The 14,076-nt window shown below is 47.5% G+C and overlaps 1 protein-coding gene across 1 annotated transcript; it reads left to right on the plus strand.

Annotated features, from left to right (window-relative positions):
- The first annotated feature begins 4,899 nt into the window (after positions 1-4,899).
- On the plus strand, positions 4,900-6,077 carry LOC136016822 (olfactory receptor 9G19-like). The gene is made up of 2 exons (XM_065684498.1): positions 4,900-5,011; positions 5,151-6,077. The coding sequence occupies exons 1-2, from the start codon at positions 4,900-4,902 to the stop codon at positions 6,044-6,046; spliced, it is 1,008 nt and encodes a 335-aa protein (XP_065540570.1). The 3' UTR covers positions 6,047-6,077.
- The last annotated feature ends 7,999 nt before the right edge of the window (positions 6,078-14,076 follow it).

A 14,076-nucleotide genomic window follows, 5' to 3' on the forward strand; every position in this document is an offset into this window, starting at 1 on the left:
TCTTGCATGTTTTAAGTTTAGGGCCAGATAGAATGGAGATGTGGGGGAGATGCTCAGGTTTTTGTTAAGCATGGACAACATGTTGGTGGTCTTCTGCCCCCAGACTTACATAATGCACTGGTTGATGTGATTGAGAATGCAAATAATTTCACTCTCCAAACTTTGATAATTATGTTTAGTAGTTAATTTCACATAACGAAGACACAGGCAGACAACTACGAGCATGCACTTCTCTTCATCTGAGGATGAGGGGGGACGTTATCACTCCCTCCAACTGCCTGACAGGAGAATGGAGCCAGGAGGGGCTGGGCTCTGCTCCCTAGGAACAAGGGATAGGACAAGAGGAACCGGCCTCAAGCTGCACCAGGGCAGGTTTAGATGGAGCTGAGGAACAATTCCTGCCCCAGAGGGTGCTCAGGCATTGGAACAGGCTGCCCAGGGCAGGGCTGCAGGCATCGGCCCTGCAAGTGCTCACACACCGTGGAGACGAGGCCTCAGTGCCATGGGTTAGGGGTGGCCTTGGCAGTGATGGAGAATGGTTGTACTGCATGAGCTTGAAGGGCTTTTTCTTTTTGCTCTCCATTTTGCATGGCAAATGAGAATAGACAGAGAGTGAATTCTACCATTCCACTAAATCAAAGCCCATTTCTAAACAGTGTTGTTAAATAGATTAAGGGCCTTAAGAAAAGGACAAAAACACCTTTAGCAAGAGAAATAGAGATGACAGCAAATAAGTGTGATGCCATGCAGGAAGTAGTTATAGGTTTTGATGTACAAACCTCATTCAATGATTTCCAGCACCATTCACCTCATTTCATTTCAGACAGCAAAGAAATTAAGTGAAATATGTTAATTGTGTGACCTTTATTATGAATGAAGACGCTTTGAAAGAGTTTTAATATGTGGAAGTGATGAATCCCCACCAAAGGGCAGATACTGTCAAGGAACCCCTGTCCACTGCTCCACACCTTTGCTTGCCATCCCCCTATTGACAGCAATAAAAGCCATGATCTCCGTGGCAGCCTGACCAGAACAGAGTATACGAGCTATGGTGCTGTTCAGCAGCCTTCAGACGTGATACATGGCAGCCCATGGCAGCCTGGAGCAATGACTTTGCCTGCCCTCATTTTTCTCCTGCTGCCTTCCTGCACAGAGAGCTGCTGCGTGACGGGCAATCATTGTATACTTAAAACACCCCAAAATACTTCAATGTGTGCATTACCTGAGCCCAGAGAGCTGCTGCCTCTGCCAAGACCATGGTGAAACCTGGAGCCATGGCAGAGCCTAAGGGCTATCCTAGAGACATGAAATAACCTGGGCTGGAGGGAGAAGCTCCATGGTTGAATTGAATCAAGCCAGGATCAAAGTGATTGCTGACTTCTTAACAGCACACAACTAACAGGCACCCAGGGTCAATCAGCTGAACCCTGCTTTGTTCCCAAAGCCTCCTGATAATTCCCTGGTTATTGTTTAACCCAGCCAATGGTTGCTTTCCTGCTGAGCCTTGGGGACAAACAAGGACAGAGGTTTCACACCCTCCCTGGCCCCTATGTCAGTGTTTGACTGCTCTTACAGTGGGGTTTTCCCCCTCCCTCTGTTTCTAACTGGCATTTCCCATGCTGCAAATTCCCAAAAGCAAATCTCAGATTTACCCTCAGCTGCAATATGAAAGACACAGAGCACTTGTTGGTGGCATCAAGTCAAAAAGAAAGTGACACCATTAATTCTTTCATGCATCCTTTATCCCTGAAATCATAGAATCATGGAATGGTTTGGGATGAAGGGAGCTTAAAGCTCCTCCAGCTCCAAGCCCTGCCATGGGCAGGGACCCCTTCCACTGGAGCAGCTTGCTCCAAGCCCCTGTGTCCAACCTGGCCTTGAGCACTGCCAGGGATGGGGCAGCCACAGCTTCTCTGGGCACCCTGTGCCAGCGCCTCAGCACCCTCACAGGGAAGAGCTTCTGCCTGAGAGCTCATCTCCATCTCCCCTCGGGCAGGTTCAAGCCATTCCCCTTGGCCTGTCCCTACAGACCCTTGTCCCAAGCCCCTCTCCAGCTTTCTGCAGCCCCTTTAGGCACTGGAGCTGCTCTAAGGTCTCCCCTTAAGCAGCTTTTTCTTCTCCAGGCTGACTGAGCCCAGCCCTCTCAGCCTGGCTCCAGAGCAGAGCTGCTCCAGCCCTCACAGCTTCTTACCAAAGATACACCTCATCTCATATTTACAGCTCACTTACACACAATGATGTTCCCAGCTTTCCATAACAATTTATGTCTAAAAGGACAAGAGCAATATTTTCTGACAGGTATCTAAGGTAAGGAAAGCGTCATCAGCTTGAAGCATCATGAAGTCTGCCTGATTGTGTCTGAGTTATTGGTTTTAATCATTCTCCTTATTCCACTCATTAAATCTTAGTCACTCAGGAGCTATATAAAAACTCAGTCTGAGCTCGAGTGTGCCATTATGCCAAGATCCTCCAGTGAATCTTCATGTAAAGGCATACAGAAAGCAAAACCTACCCCAAAAAATAAAAGTCTATTGAGTCTGTGAGGTTTCTCTCCCTAAATAGACAACATTTGGGTCCATAACACCCTAACATTTGTCCTGAGAACGAGAGAAGACACCCAGACAAATGCCAATGCCCAAGAGAACACTCATCAGCTGCACTTGAAGCTTCATTTCTTTCCATTCAAGTCTATATCATTTCAACACTGACTTGATGAGCACTGAGGTGCCCAAAAGGGGATGAAATGAATCATTCAGTGGCTTTAGCATGTGATGCAGAGGCCAGTCCAATGCATTGGGATGGGATTTCTCCCGGTGACTCTCAGCCTGCAGGACTCCAGGAAGAAATGCCAATATTCAATAGGAAAGAATATTTGGGGTTGCTCTGCTTGTTTTTTTCTCTAACAGATCACTTATAACTACCTCAGTGCTTACATTGAGCATACCAGCTAAATCTGAGCATGGTTTAGCTGAATGTTGTCATCTACAGGCTTGGTTCTTCATCTGACCATTCTCACCCTATTGTTGCTGGGTCCTCTAAGAAGCAGTGCACCTTACTCCAAAACAACCGTCCTAAATAGCTTAATTGAGTACCACCGAGAAATCCCCACTTCTCAGTGTTGACTGCAGAGCCCAAGTTATTCTCTGCACCAGGACAAAAGGGTGTCATAGAATCATGGAATGGTTTGGGTTGGAAAAGACCTGAAAGCCCAACCCCCTGCCATGGGCAGGGGTGCCTCACACTAGGCCAAGTCACCCAAGACTCTGTCCAACCTGGTGCCTGTTGACTTCACCCTGATAATCCCCATGCTAAGAGCCCAGACCCATATCTGAAGGAGCACAGAGCTGAAGGATGCTCTGGGGAAGACTCCTAGGAAGAGTTCTTGTTTCCTCCCACATTCATGCTAGTAAAAACATACAATCAGCTCATTGTAAAGAGCATGGATGTTCTTGAGATTGCATCTTTGTTCTGCAGCTACAGAAACAGTGAGCACGTAACATGGAGAGCTATGAAAGCTCTGAAATTGTCTTTCCGGGTGCAGGGAGTAACTGAGGGCATCTCTGGGGGATGCACAACCGTGCAGCAACACTTCACTGGGTGCAAAGGCCACACTGGGTATCTGCTTCAGGGACCTGCTCCTTAAGGAAACACAGAATGAAGCAGTGGATAAATATCCCCAACCACACACCACAGGCAATGCTGGGACAGGAGAGGACGAACCTGCTTGCTCTGCCCTGGGAGATGAGGTGGTGTGGGGCTCTCACACAGAGATCTTCATCGTGCTTTTGTTCTTGTGGTCTCTAAACTTGTGATCCCATGTTGGACCCTCATGGTGGTGACATGCTCTAGCTCACGGCTCCATGGGACACTTGGGATCTTGATGGACAAGACCATGAGTGAGAATTCCTGGGTTTAAAGGGTCAGCAAAGGGATACAGCACCACAGTAGCCAAGAAGGTAAATCTTCAAGGGGAGTCATCTTTCTTTTCTTTGTCTCCTCATCTCTCTGCCCATCCCTTGTGGTACCTGATGACAAACATTAGAATGAACATATGAGGCCAGACAAGAAAATCATCAGGACCATTGAGGAGCATCCAGCACAAGAGGCAATTGAGAGAGTCCTGCAAACCTGACTGGAGCATAGAGGAAGCTGCAAGGAAGCAGCAGGGCACAGCTCATCTTCTGGTCTTCCTATGGAAGAGTCTATCGCTTGTATTGGCTATGGAAGAGCTGAAGTAACTCATTGTTAGGCTGGCAATGTCAGGTGAGATGAATTCCAGCTTCTGTGCCTGTACTCAGCTGTGCAAACACACTAGCAATGAATAACTGCTGCTTTCAATAATATGCCGAAACCCAGAGGATCTAACATACACACACTTGTAATTAAGGCTTTTAGGTGCACATCCAACCCTTCAGCGCTTGCACATGCAAAAAGGAAAGCTCAATGAGACAATGCTTTTACTGGTGGGACCGATGACAATGAATCTAATCAAACTGTGTTGGGCTGTAGCAGATGGTGACTCTAACATGCATTTGTCTTCAGCCTCTATCTCCAGTTTCTCCATGTGAAATTCAAATTAAGGAGTCTTAATGTATGAGCAATTTAATGTGACACCAAGATTGAGATTTCCCATTCATAGAAGTCAGGGAATGCAAGGAAGTGTTCAAGGCCAGGTTGGATGGGGCTTGGAGCAACCTTCTCTAATAGAAGGTGTCCCTGACTTGGGCAGGGGATTGGAACTGGATGAGGTTTAGGGTCCCTTCCAAACCATTCCATCATTCTCCGATAAAATAGCTCAAACAAAGCATAACAGTACAGCCTTTCTCAATACAAAATTTACTCTGCTTTTCTCTTTTGTGTGTGCAGCTGTGTTTCAGTACAGAGAGCAATGCCAGCACCATGGAAGCCCTTCTCTTAGCCCATGATCAAGACCCCACACTGCAGCTATGTCTCCAGTTGAGTACCTTCACCACGGAAGACAGCAACCACAGTTCAGTCACCAGCTTCATCCTCCTACACTGGAGATATTCAAGGCCCGCCTGGACAAGTTCCTGTGTGATGTACTGTAGGTTACCCTGCTCTTGCAGGGGGGTTGGACTAGATGATCTTTTTAGGTCCCTTCCAACCCTTGGGATTCTGTGATTCTGTGATTCTGGGGCTCACCACTGACACAAAGCTGCAGCTTCTCTTGTTCATGGTGTTCACCTTAGCCTACATCACCACCCTCATGAGCAACATCACCCTCATGCTGGTGATATGCCGTAGCTCACGCCTCCATACCCCAATGTACTTCTTCATTGGCAACTTGTCCTTCCTGGACCTCTGCTATTCCTCCATCTACACCCCCAAGTTCCTTCTGAACTGCATCTCTGAGGACAAGAGCATCTCCTTTGCTGGGTGTGCTGCTCAGTTCTTTGTCTTCGGTGGCTTGGCCTGCACTGAGAGCTACCTGCTGGCAGCAATGGCCTATGACAGGTACGTGGCCATCGCCAACCCACTGCTCTATGCTGCTGCCATGTCCAAGAAGCTCTGCATAGGGCTGGTGGTCACCTCCTACCTCAGTGGCTTTGCCAGCTCTACCCTCATTACCAGCTACATGTTCACCCTCAGCTTCTGTGACTCCAACGTCATCGATGACTTCTTCTGCGACCTGCTCCCACTGGTGAAGCTCTCCTGTGATGTGACAGACAGCTACCAGTCCCTCCTCTACTTCATCCTGACCTTCAACATCATCCTCCCCTCCGCACTCATCCTCATGTCCTACGTCTCCATCCTGGTTGTGATCCTGAGGATGTGCTCGACCAAGGGGCAGCGCAAAGCCTTCTCCACCTCTGCCACCCACCTCACCACCATCACCCTTTACTATGGCTCCATCCTCTTCATTTACACTCGGCCCAGCTCCTCTTATGTCCTGGAGAGGGACAAGGTGGTCTCTATTCTTTACACGGTGGTGACTCCCATGCTGAACCCCTTCATCTACAGTCTGAGGAACCAGGAGGTGAAGGAGGCACTGAAGACACTGCTGAAGAGACAGACAGCTTCCTAACAGAGGAAACCCAGGGGTTATGGCCCCAAGGAAGGACACAGCAAGAAGCGCACTGACCTTGTCTTGCTTGTGTTTCCCTTTGTTGCTTTTCACAGTACACGCAGGAGCATCTCTTCTGATCCTGAAGTGCACCATGATGGACAGGAGATGGCACTATGCAGACAGAACCCCTTCCCACCTCTCCCCATATGCAATTTGTATCTGCTAAAAAATGAGAAGTTAGCAGTAGCTGAGTTTGTTACACATCACGTTCACACTGTGCTTTATCTGAATTAAACATTCATTCCTTATGCCCAAAGCAGTAGCTCAGCTGGAGCTCCATGTGTCAGAGAATCATAGAGTGGTTTGGGTTGGAAAGTACCTTAAGATCACCCAGTCCCAACCCCCTGCCACGGGCAAGGACCCCTTCCACTGGAGCAGCTTGCTCCAAGCCCCTGTGTCCAACCTGGCCTTGAGCACTGCCAGGGATGGAGCACTTAGCACTGCTTTGGGCAACCAGAAGTCATGAAGTAACACGTGCCTGTTCCTGAGCTGTACCAGTCATTTCTTCACAATGCTGTATTGAACCACACAGACATAATTCCATACTCCTAGACTATTATCTCAACAAAACATTAACATGAGCATGGGTAGAGCAGGTCAGATTGGATGAGCCCATGTCAGGAAGCATAAAGGCATCTGGGACTGAGTTCAGTTGCCTGAACATTGACTATTAACACCCTGGAGGGGCCCCTGGGTCTCCCTCTGAGCTTTCAGATGTTGCTCCAGAGTGACCCAACCCTTCTGAAGGTTGCATGATGTACATGTCAAGTGCATGGTGATGTCATGGGCCCTTCAGAACAGAGCAAATTGCACCACATTTCTATATGAGTGCAATCAAACCTGACCTGGGGCATTTCACTGCATCTGTCTCCTTCCCTGCAACTTAAGCGATAGTTTCCACCACCACGTACAAGGAAACATGCAAAAAAAAGGGGTTTCTTGGTTCTTAAATTACCTTTTTTTTTTTCCTATATGAAATTTTAGTCCAACTGAAAGGAAAACTAAAATAAGGCTTTTAAGACTGTTGGGAGGAGGGATTAGGAGATCTGAAGTAGTTTCACCCCCTTCAAATTTAGATAAATAAAGCTTGAGTCATTAAATCAGTTTTGTGTCTCCATCTGTGCTCAATGAAGGTGTGTTTCCATATCTCTAGTATTTGTTCAGATAAAGAGAGCAGTTTCAAGAGTTCAAGGCTGAACACACACACACACACACACACACACACACACAGAGCTTTCTCCCCTCCCTGTGTTCCCATCCCCATCAGAGGCTGGGCTCAGGCTGCATGAACTGGGCTCCTTTCAGGCTCCTAGAATCAATCAGGTTGGTAAAGCCCTTTAAGCTCATCCAGTCCAACCATTCCCAGCACTGCCAAGGCCACCCCTAACCCATGGCAATGAGGCCTCGTCTCCACGGTGTGTGAGCACTTGCAGGAACGGTGCCTGCAGCCCTGCCCTGGGCAGCCTGTTCCAATGCCTGAGCACCCTCTGGGGCAGGAATTGTTCCTCAGCTCCATCTAAACCTGCCCTGGTGCAGCTTGAGGCCGCTTCCTCTTGTCCTGTCTTTTGGACTAACACAAACTGCAAATAGGTTTGAGGGGGGCAGCTGATCCAGTCTGACCTCCAGGAGGCCTTCAGATCCTGGCTGGAATTAGTTTAATCCAGAGAAAGCTGTTCTGAGATGCATATACCATGGACAGAGGGTGCATGGTACAAGTCCTTCTCATGTTCAGACCTGCTCTCCACCACATCCACCCTCACCAACTGCCCTAGGATGTGATAAAACATCCTCTTATTCCCATCCATTCTAGAAGGGACCTGACTACCTCATAACTAAACAATGAATTCTAGATGTTGAGTCAGGTGATCCCATTCCCATGCTTATTCTCCAATCCCAAATTCATAATGGTAGGAAAACCACAATTTATGAAAGCAAGTGAAGCATGGAGGATGGATGTAGTGGACTTCAACTTGCCTCAGAGCTTAAGAGGCACAAGCAAATCCATCCCGAGGCAAATAATGACAAGAAATTTAAAGTATGAGGTTTCATTGAGGAGGCCCAGATGTGAGGAGAAATGCAATGAGCTTCCCCAGCTCCCTTTATTAGGGGGTCAAAAGCAGGAAGGGACAAATCACCCCATTAGCAAGAACCACATTATCTGCACATGTCATGAAGACAAGGATGTGTCTTTAAAGAGAGAGCATGACCAAGCTTGTATGGGCACAGCAAGCCCTCCAGCAGGCCCGAGATCCAGCCCTTCACAATACAAGCAGTCACAGCTATTTCCATCACAAGTGATGCTGCTCACTTTGCCAAAGCAAGAAGTGGTCCTTGGGGACCAACCGCCCTTCCAGGAATCATCAGCTTTAACAAGAGCTTCTGGGGTTTACCAAGGAAGTTTCCTCATCACCACCAAAGCTTCTCAGAAGACTTGGATGGGACTTACCTCATTGTTCATAACAAGCCATCAGAGATTCATTAGCTGGGGATAACAAGAAAGAAACTTTCTTCTTTGTGAACAAAGTTCACTCCTACAGCCGCCTTGCTTGACAGAGATGGCTCATGCCCAAAGCCAGTGAGTTGGAGGGTCAGTGTGTTGGCATGTTTGTGTATTAAGGGCAATTTCATGGGCCTGGATCATAGAATCCCAGCTTGGTTTCGGTTGAAAGGGACCTTAAAGCTCCTCCAGCTCCAACCCCTGCCACGGGCAGGGACCCCTTCCACTGGAGCAGCTTGCTCCAAGCCCCTGTGTCCAACCTGGCCTTGAGCACTGCCAGGGATGGGGCAGCCACAGCTTCTCTGGGCACCCTGTGCCAGCGCCTCAGCACCCTCCCAGGGAAGAGCTTCTGCCTAAGAGCTCATCTCAGTCTCCCCTCTGGCAGGTTCAAGCCTTCATGGGGGTTGTGGGGAACCTCCTTCTATACCCAAACATGAAAGGAAAGTGCATGTCACACGGATTCCCACCAGAGATCAGCCAGATCCCCTGGCAGTGCACACTGGGAGCAACCCCCCACAATCTGAGCATCATTTGGGGTTCCATCTCCTTCCAGAGCCACATCCTCCCCTTCCTTTCTCTCTCCAGCAGTAAAACCATTCACAGGAGCTGCAGGACACGGTGCGATGCTGCGGATGAGCCCCCTCCATCCTGCTCCTGCTGTCAGCTCTGCCTCTTGCACCTCCTCATCTCCCTGCTCAATACCAGCCCTGCAGCCACAGCCCAGCTGACAGCAGGAGATGGGTGGGGCTGAGCTGGCTCCACAGGGCATGGGATATGTGTATGGATGTGTATGGATGTGATGGACACAGGGGGGTGTGAACGGATATGGTCCCTCCTTTCTTTGCATCAGTCCTGGTCCCAAATCCTTGCACTGCTCACAGCCCCTGTGGCCACCCTGCAGCACATGGCGGGCAGAGGGTCTCCTCTCCATTATGATGCCCATAGGAAGGATTTAAGAACTGATCACTAAGAAGTGAAAGCTGAGTCCCAGTTTGGAACCAGCTCCATGTGCAGAGCAGGGAGGGATTTCAGCCCTTGTCCAGTGCCTCCATCACCAGGGTACCACCATGGGCAGAAACCACCAGCATCCCTATGAGAATGTGCCCTGTTTCCTGCAGACCTCCAGTATTCTTCATCCTGCCCCATGGTGTGCAGTGAGGTGGTGGAGTTTGCAGTTTGAAGGGGACTATGGAGCAGCCCCTTTGCTCTCTGCCCCCTCCAGCCTTTATCCCTGTGTCAGTGACCTCCCTCCACACATCCCACATCCCCACAGCCATGGCTTCTCCCCTCTATCTCTTGCTGTCAGGCTGGGTCTGAGCATGGAGATGGGAAGTGTGGGACAAGATGGGAGGTTCCGGGTGCCAGCAGAGAGACAGGACCAGCGTTTGGGATGGATGCAAGGGGAGAGGGGACCGCATTCCACATTTCTCTTCCCTATTCCAGAGCTGTAGAGGCTTTGCACGATCAGCCACAACACTGTGGATGCTTCAACACCTCCCTGTGCTTTTTAAGACAAAGTGTTGATGGCTGAGCTGATGGTACCCAGAGGGGCTTTGACCAGGGGAGGGAGTCAGAGTAATCCCTATGTCCCTTTAATCAGATGTATGACATCACATCTTCCTTGTAAGGAAACCAAGAGGAGAAGGAGCCTCAAACTTCATTGCAATTCACAGTCACCAACCTGGAGGAACAAATCACCCTCCATTATCCCAGGCCTCTCTTCACCACAGAAAACACCAATCAGCTTTACCCAGTTATAGCCTTCGTCACTGATAAATACCTATTTTTTCTTTCAAGATTCTTGACCTTGTCATTCAGCTCCAATAAAATTCCTCACTCTTACCTGCGAGTTCTTTATTAAAGCTGCTGGGGTGGGAGGGAAGAGGAAGTGTAGTTTTTCATTTGCTTTCTGAAAAAAGTAAGAGAAAAGGTTTAAAAAGATTCATTGCATTTGTTTGCGCCTTTCAAAGACAAGAAGCTGGTGGGAATCAAGGTCTGGTGGGAATCAAGGTCTCAAGCTGCACCTTTGTATATCGTGGGGAAACCCTCCCCAGGCTGCAGCTTCAGAAGAGATTTCACTTAACAAAAGAATGTGTAGACAATATAATTCATAATAAAGGATGACGAATTGTGCTAAGGCTACACAGTGTTAAGGACAATTTGGTCACATCAAGCCCTCTTCCCATTCATTTTAAGGGGTGTTTTACGTTCACATGAATTGCCATTTACTTAAAAGTCGTGATACATGGAATTCCACCTAGAGGTAGGCTCCCACATCCCATGTCCATACCCAGCTCATGCTAAAATACACTATGAAAACCAAACGGTGTGTTGCACGTATAACTTAAGCATGGCAAGTTTCCACAGATGAAAGACAATTCTGAACACAGAATTGATGGTATCTGAGAAGCATCTGGGTCTGAAAGAAGCTAAAACACACTGATGTGAGAAAATCTTTCCTTTACCTGCTGTGAGTGGGAATTAACTTACATTGGAAAAGTATATGGACGGCGAACAGTGTTTTTTGTGGGCTCTGGCGAACAGCAGCAAGAGAGGAGATGTTGTCCTTTGTCTCTGGGAAAGTGGCTTCAACCTTTGGTGAATGAAAGAGCCAGAATCAATATAGTTAAATGATGGAGAGCTCAGCAGGACAGAGACCTTTGATATCAGAGAGCTGCCTTGAAAAACTTCACCACACCTTGTATTCTTCCTTCTATTTTGTTGGATATTTCTGCTTAGACTGTACATACAGAATCCTAGAGCCACAAAAAGCCCAAGTTGGGTCCAAGCTTTTGCGGGAAAGGGAGTCTAGATGAGCAGTGTCATGTGTAGGGCTCATCACTACTTGATGAATTACCCCACTCCAGTGTACTTATATTCTCTTGGCTTTAATAAAGTTTCCGTGGCAGAGACAACTGAAATGGTCAAACATTTACCCACACATGGTGCTACGTTCCTAAGAGAGGTCTGGATTGCCGTAGGTTTGTATGCAATGGATTCAACTTTGTAAATGTCCAAGAGGAACCTCAGTCTAATGTGCAGCAGCGGCAGAATTGTGAATTCCAGCAACACAGGAAAGAGTCCTGAAGTTTTGGAAATACATTTTATACTGAGAGCATCATTGCATGATTCTGCTTCAATCTTTGCAGACAAAGGGTCTACATAATGCAGAAACTCCTGGCTGTAGACACAAAATTCCCGTATCAGGTAGATAACAGCGGTTCTACCATAGAAATATAACAACATACTTGGTAAAAGAAAATTAAATAATGACCAGAGAAAAATACTGGGACATAAAGTTCCCCTTCCTACTCTATTTCTGTCCCTGAGAAGAATAACTGCTTTTTTACCCATACAGGGCTATGGTCTGAATGGAGGGGGACTACCAGAGCAGTGAGCACTGGCTGGGCTGTTGGGTGCCAAGGGTGATGGGTTCTACTCTGCAGGAGCACGGGGACTGCCACAGGGGTTTCCTTAATCTCTTAAAACAGAGAGAAAGGAGAACACCACCGTGTGCAGGGACCATCCCACAGTACCTGAGCAAGAGAAGTAGAGAAAGAACACAGACCTATACCAACTGCAGCCAAGACTCCAGAGCATCAGGAAAGTTGGTAATCATGAAGCAGAGACAAGACTAAGGCAAGTCAATCTCCTTGTCAACATCCTGTCCAGCAATTGCTAAACAGATCCACGATGAAGCCTATGTCACCACCAAAGGACTCCAAAGATATGCACAACTCCTGCTAAACTGGAAACCAGAACTCCTCTACCAAAGCCCAACCTCCCTGGGCTGAACTTCAATAGAGATGGGGGGCAAATGGGCAGAGGGTGGAGATGGAGCCACAGCTGTGGCTGGTCAGGGTGATAAAGGCCTATTAGTTCAACCTGGGACACTTCATCACTGCCTCAAAATGCCCATTTCTCACCCTTCAATAGAGTGGAAGCCCAGAGGCACCAGCTCAAGTGTTCGACATCCAGGCAATAAATGTGGATAACCCCACTGGGGCTGGAAAACTGGGATTTCAAATGCGCACAGAGGGACATTATCAGCTTCAGAGAAGGAGTCACTTGTGCTTCATGTCCCATTTAGGGATCCACTGCAAGATCATAAATGTCTCTAAACCCATTCTGATTCTGATGCCAGAGTCACACTGAAACCTTTGAATAGTTCACAAGTATGTCACAAGCATCCTATGAGCTGCTCATCACTGCTGCTGTGTAGCTGAGATGTTCTCAGCTGATGAGCTCAGGGGTGGCTCACCCACACCATGACTCTCAGATGCCCAAGCACCACAGTGCCTTTCAGAGGTGATTTCACACCCTTTGCTTTTCCTTCTCTTTGTTTTCCTCTGGCAAAGCATGAGCAGCCCTGGAGGCTTCCACCCAGGAGAGCACATGCAACTGTATTTACAGCCCCAGCACCACAGGCTGGGCTCTTGGAGTCTGGCAGGAGCTCACCTCTCTTCACATCAGGTGCTCCACAGAGGTGATGCCGGCACACAGATGTTTTCTGCTGCATTCGGGATAAAGCCTTGGCTCCCATCACTCGGTAGCAGAAGGAAGGCATGGGAGGTAACAACAAAAAAAAGCAGAGTCTCACCTACACTTAGGTTCTGCATGTCCTTGTGTCCTCCTTGGTAAAGGTGTGTCAGAAAACAGCCTTACCAACATGGGTTTTCTTTATGATAAGAGGGAGCAGTGTCTGATGCAGGTTGTGTTTCTTTTACATAGGCTGCTTAAGCCAGATACACTGATCTAGTCAAGACTTAAAAGAGGATCTTATTCTATTATACAGAAATGCAACAGTTCAGATTGTCAGCAGAATATAGTCACTAACAGATCAGCCTTTGGAATCAGCCTGTTATAGCATCAACTCATTTTTAAAGCAAGAAACTGAATGCCCATAAGTTTAGGATGTTTCAGCGTGCTGGAGCTCAGGAAGGTATAAATCATGAATTCAACAATGTCATTGTTATTTGTTGTAAATGATCTCATAGATTTTGTTAAATGTGACTTGGTGACTGGAATGATAATCAAAAGCCAAGAGAAAATGTCTGTAGGTAATGTGTGTGTAAGCAGGGCTTTCACTGGGACTGAGAAATTCTCTTGCTCCATGTTTATGTGCAATTCTATGAGGATCCTCTGAGGTGTCTTTTGACACAAATTTGCTTCGAACAGAAAGTGATTAAAGATGCGATTCTTTGCTCAAACCTGAAAATACACGTGCTGGACTAAACCCATAATTTTGACTGTCCCAGCATAGAAAAATAAAAATGCCATTTCCTTCTTCAACAAACTGCCTGTTCTTTTCTGAATACCTCATCTGAAAAACTTTATTTTATTTTTTTTTTTAGAAAATATATTCCCATAATCTAAAATGTGGCAGGTATAGTGGTCATTGACTGTAGATAGATATGGGCCAGATCTGAATCTCCATTTCTGATCAGTTTGATGTTTCTCTTCCTTTTGCCTCAGCAGGTAACACCTAGTC

Source organism: Lathamus discolor, chromosome 6, assembly GCF_037157495.1.
Source record: "Lathamus discolor isolate bLatDis1 chromosome 6, bLatDis1.hap1, whole genome shotgun sequence".
NCBI lineage: Eukaryota > Metazoa > Chordata > Aves > Psittaciformes > Psittacidae > Lathamus > Lathamus discolor.

Coding starts and splice junctions, on each gene's coding strand:
- LOC136016822 (XM_065684498.1), top strand. CDS start 4,900: ATGGAAGCCCTTCTCTTAGCCCATGATCAAGACCCCACACTGCAGCTA. Junction 5,012..5,150: donor TTCAGTCACCAGCTTCATCC/TCCTACACTGGA, acceptor GTGATTCTGTGA/TTCTGGGGCTCACCACTGAC.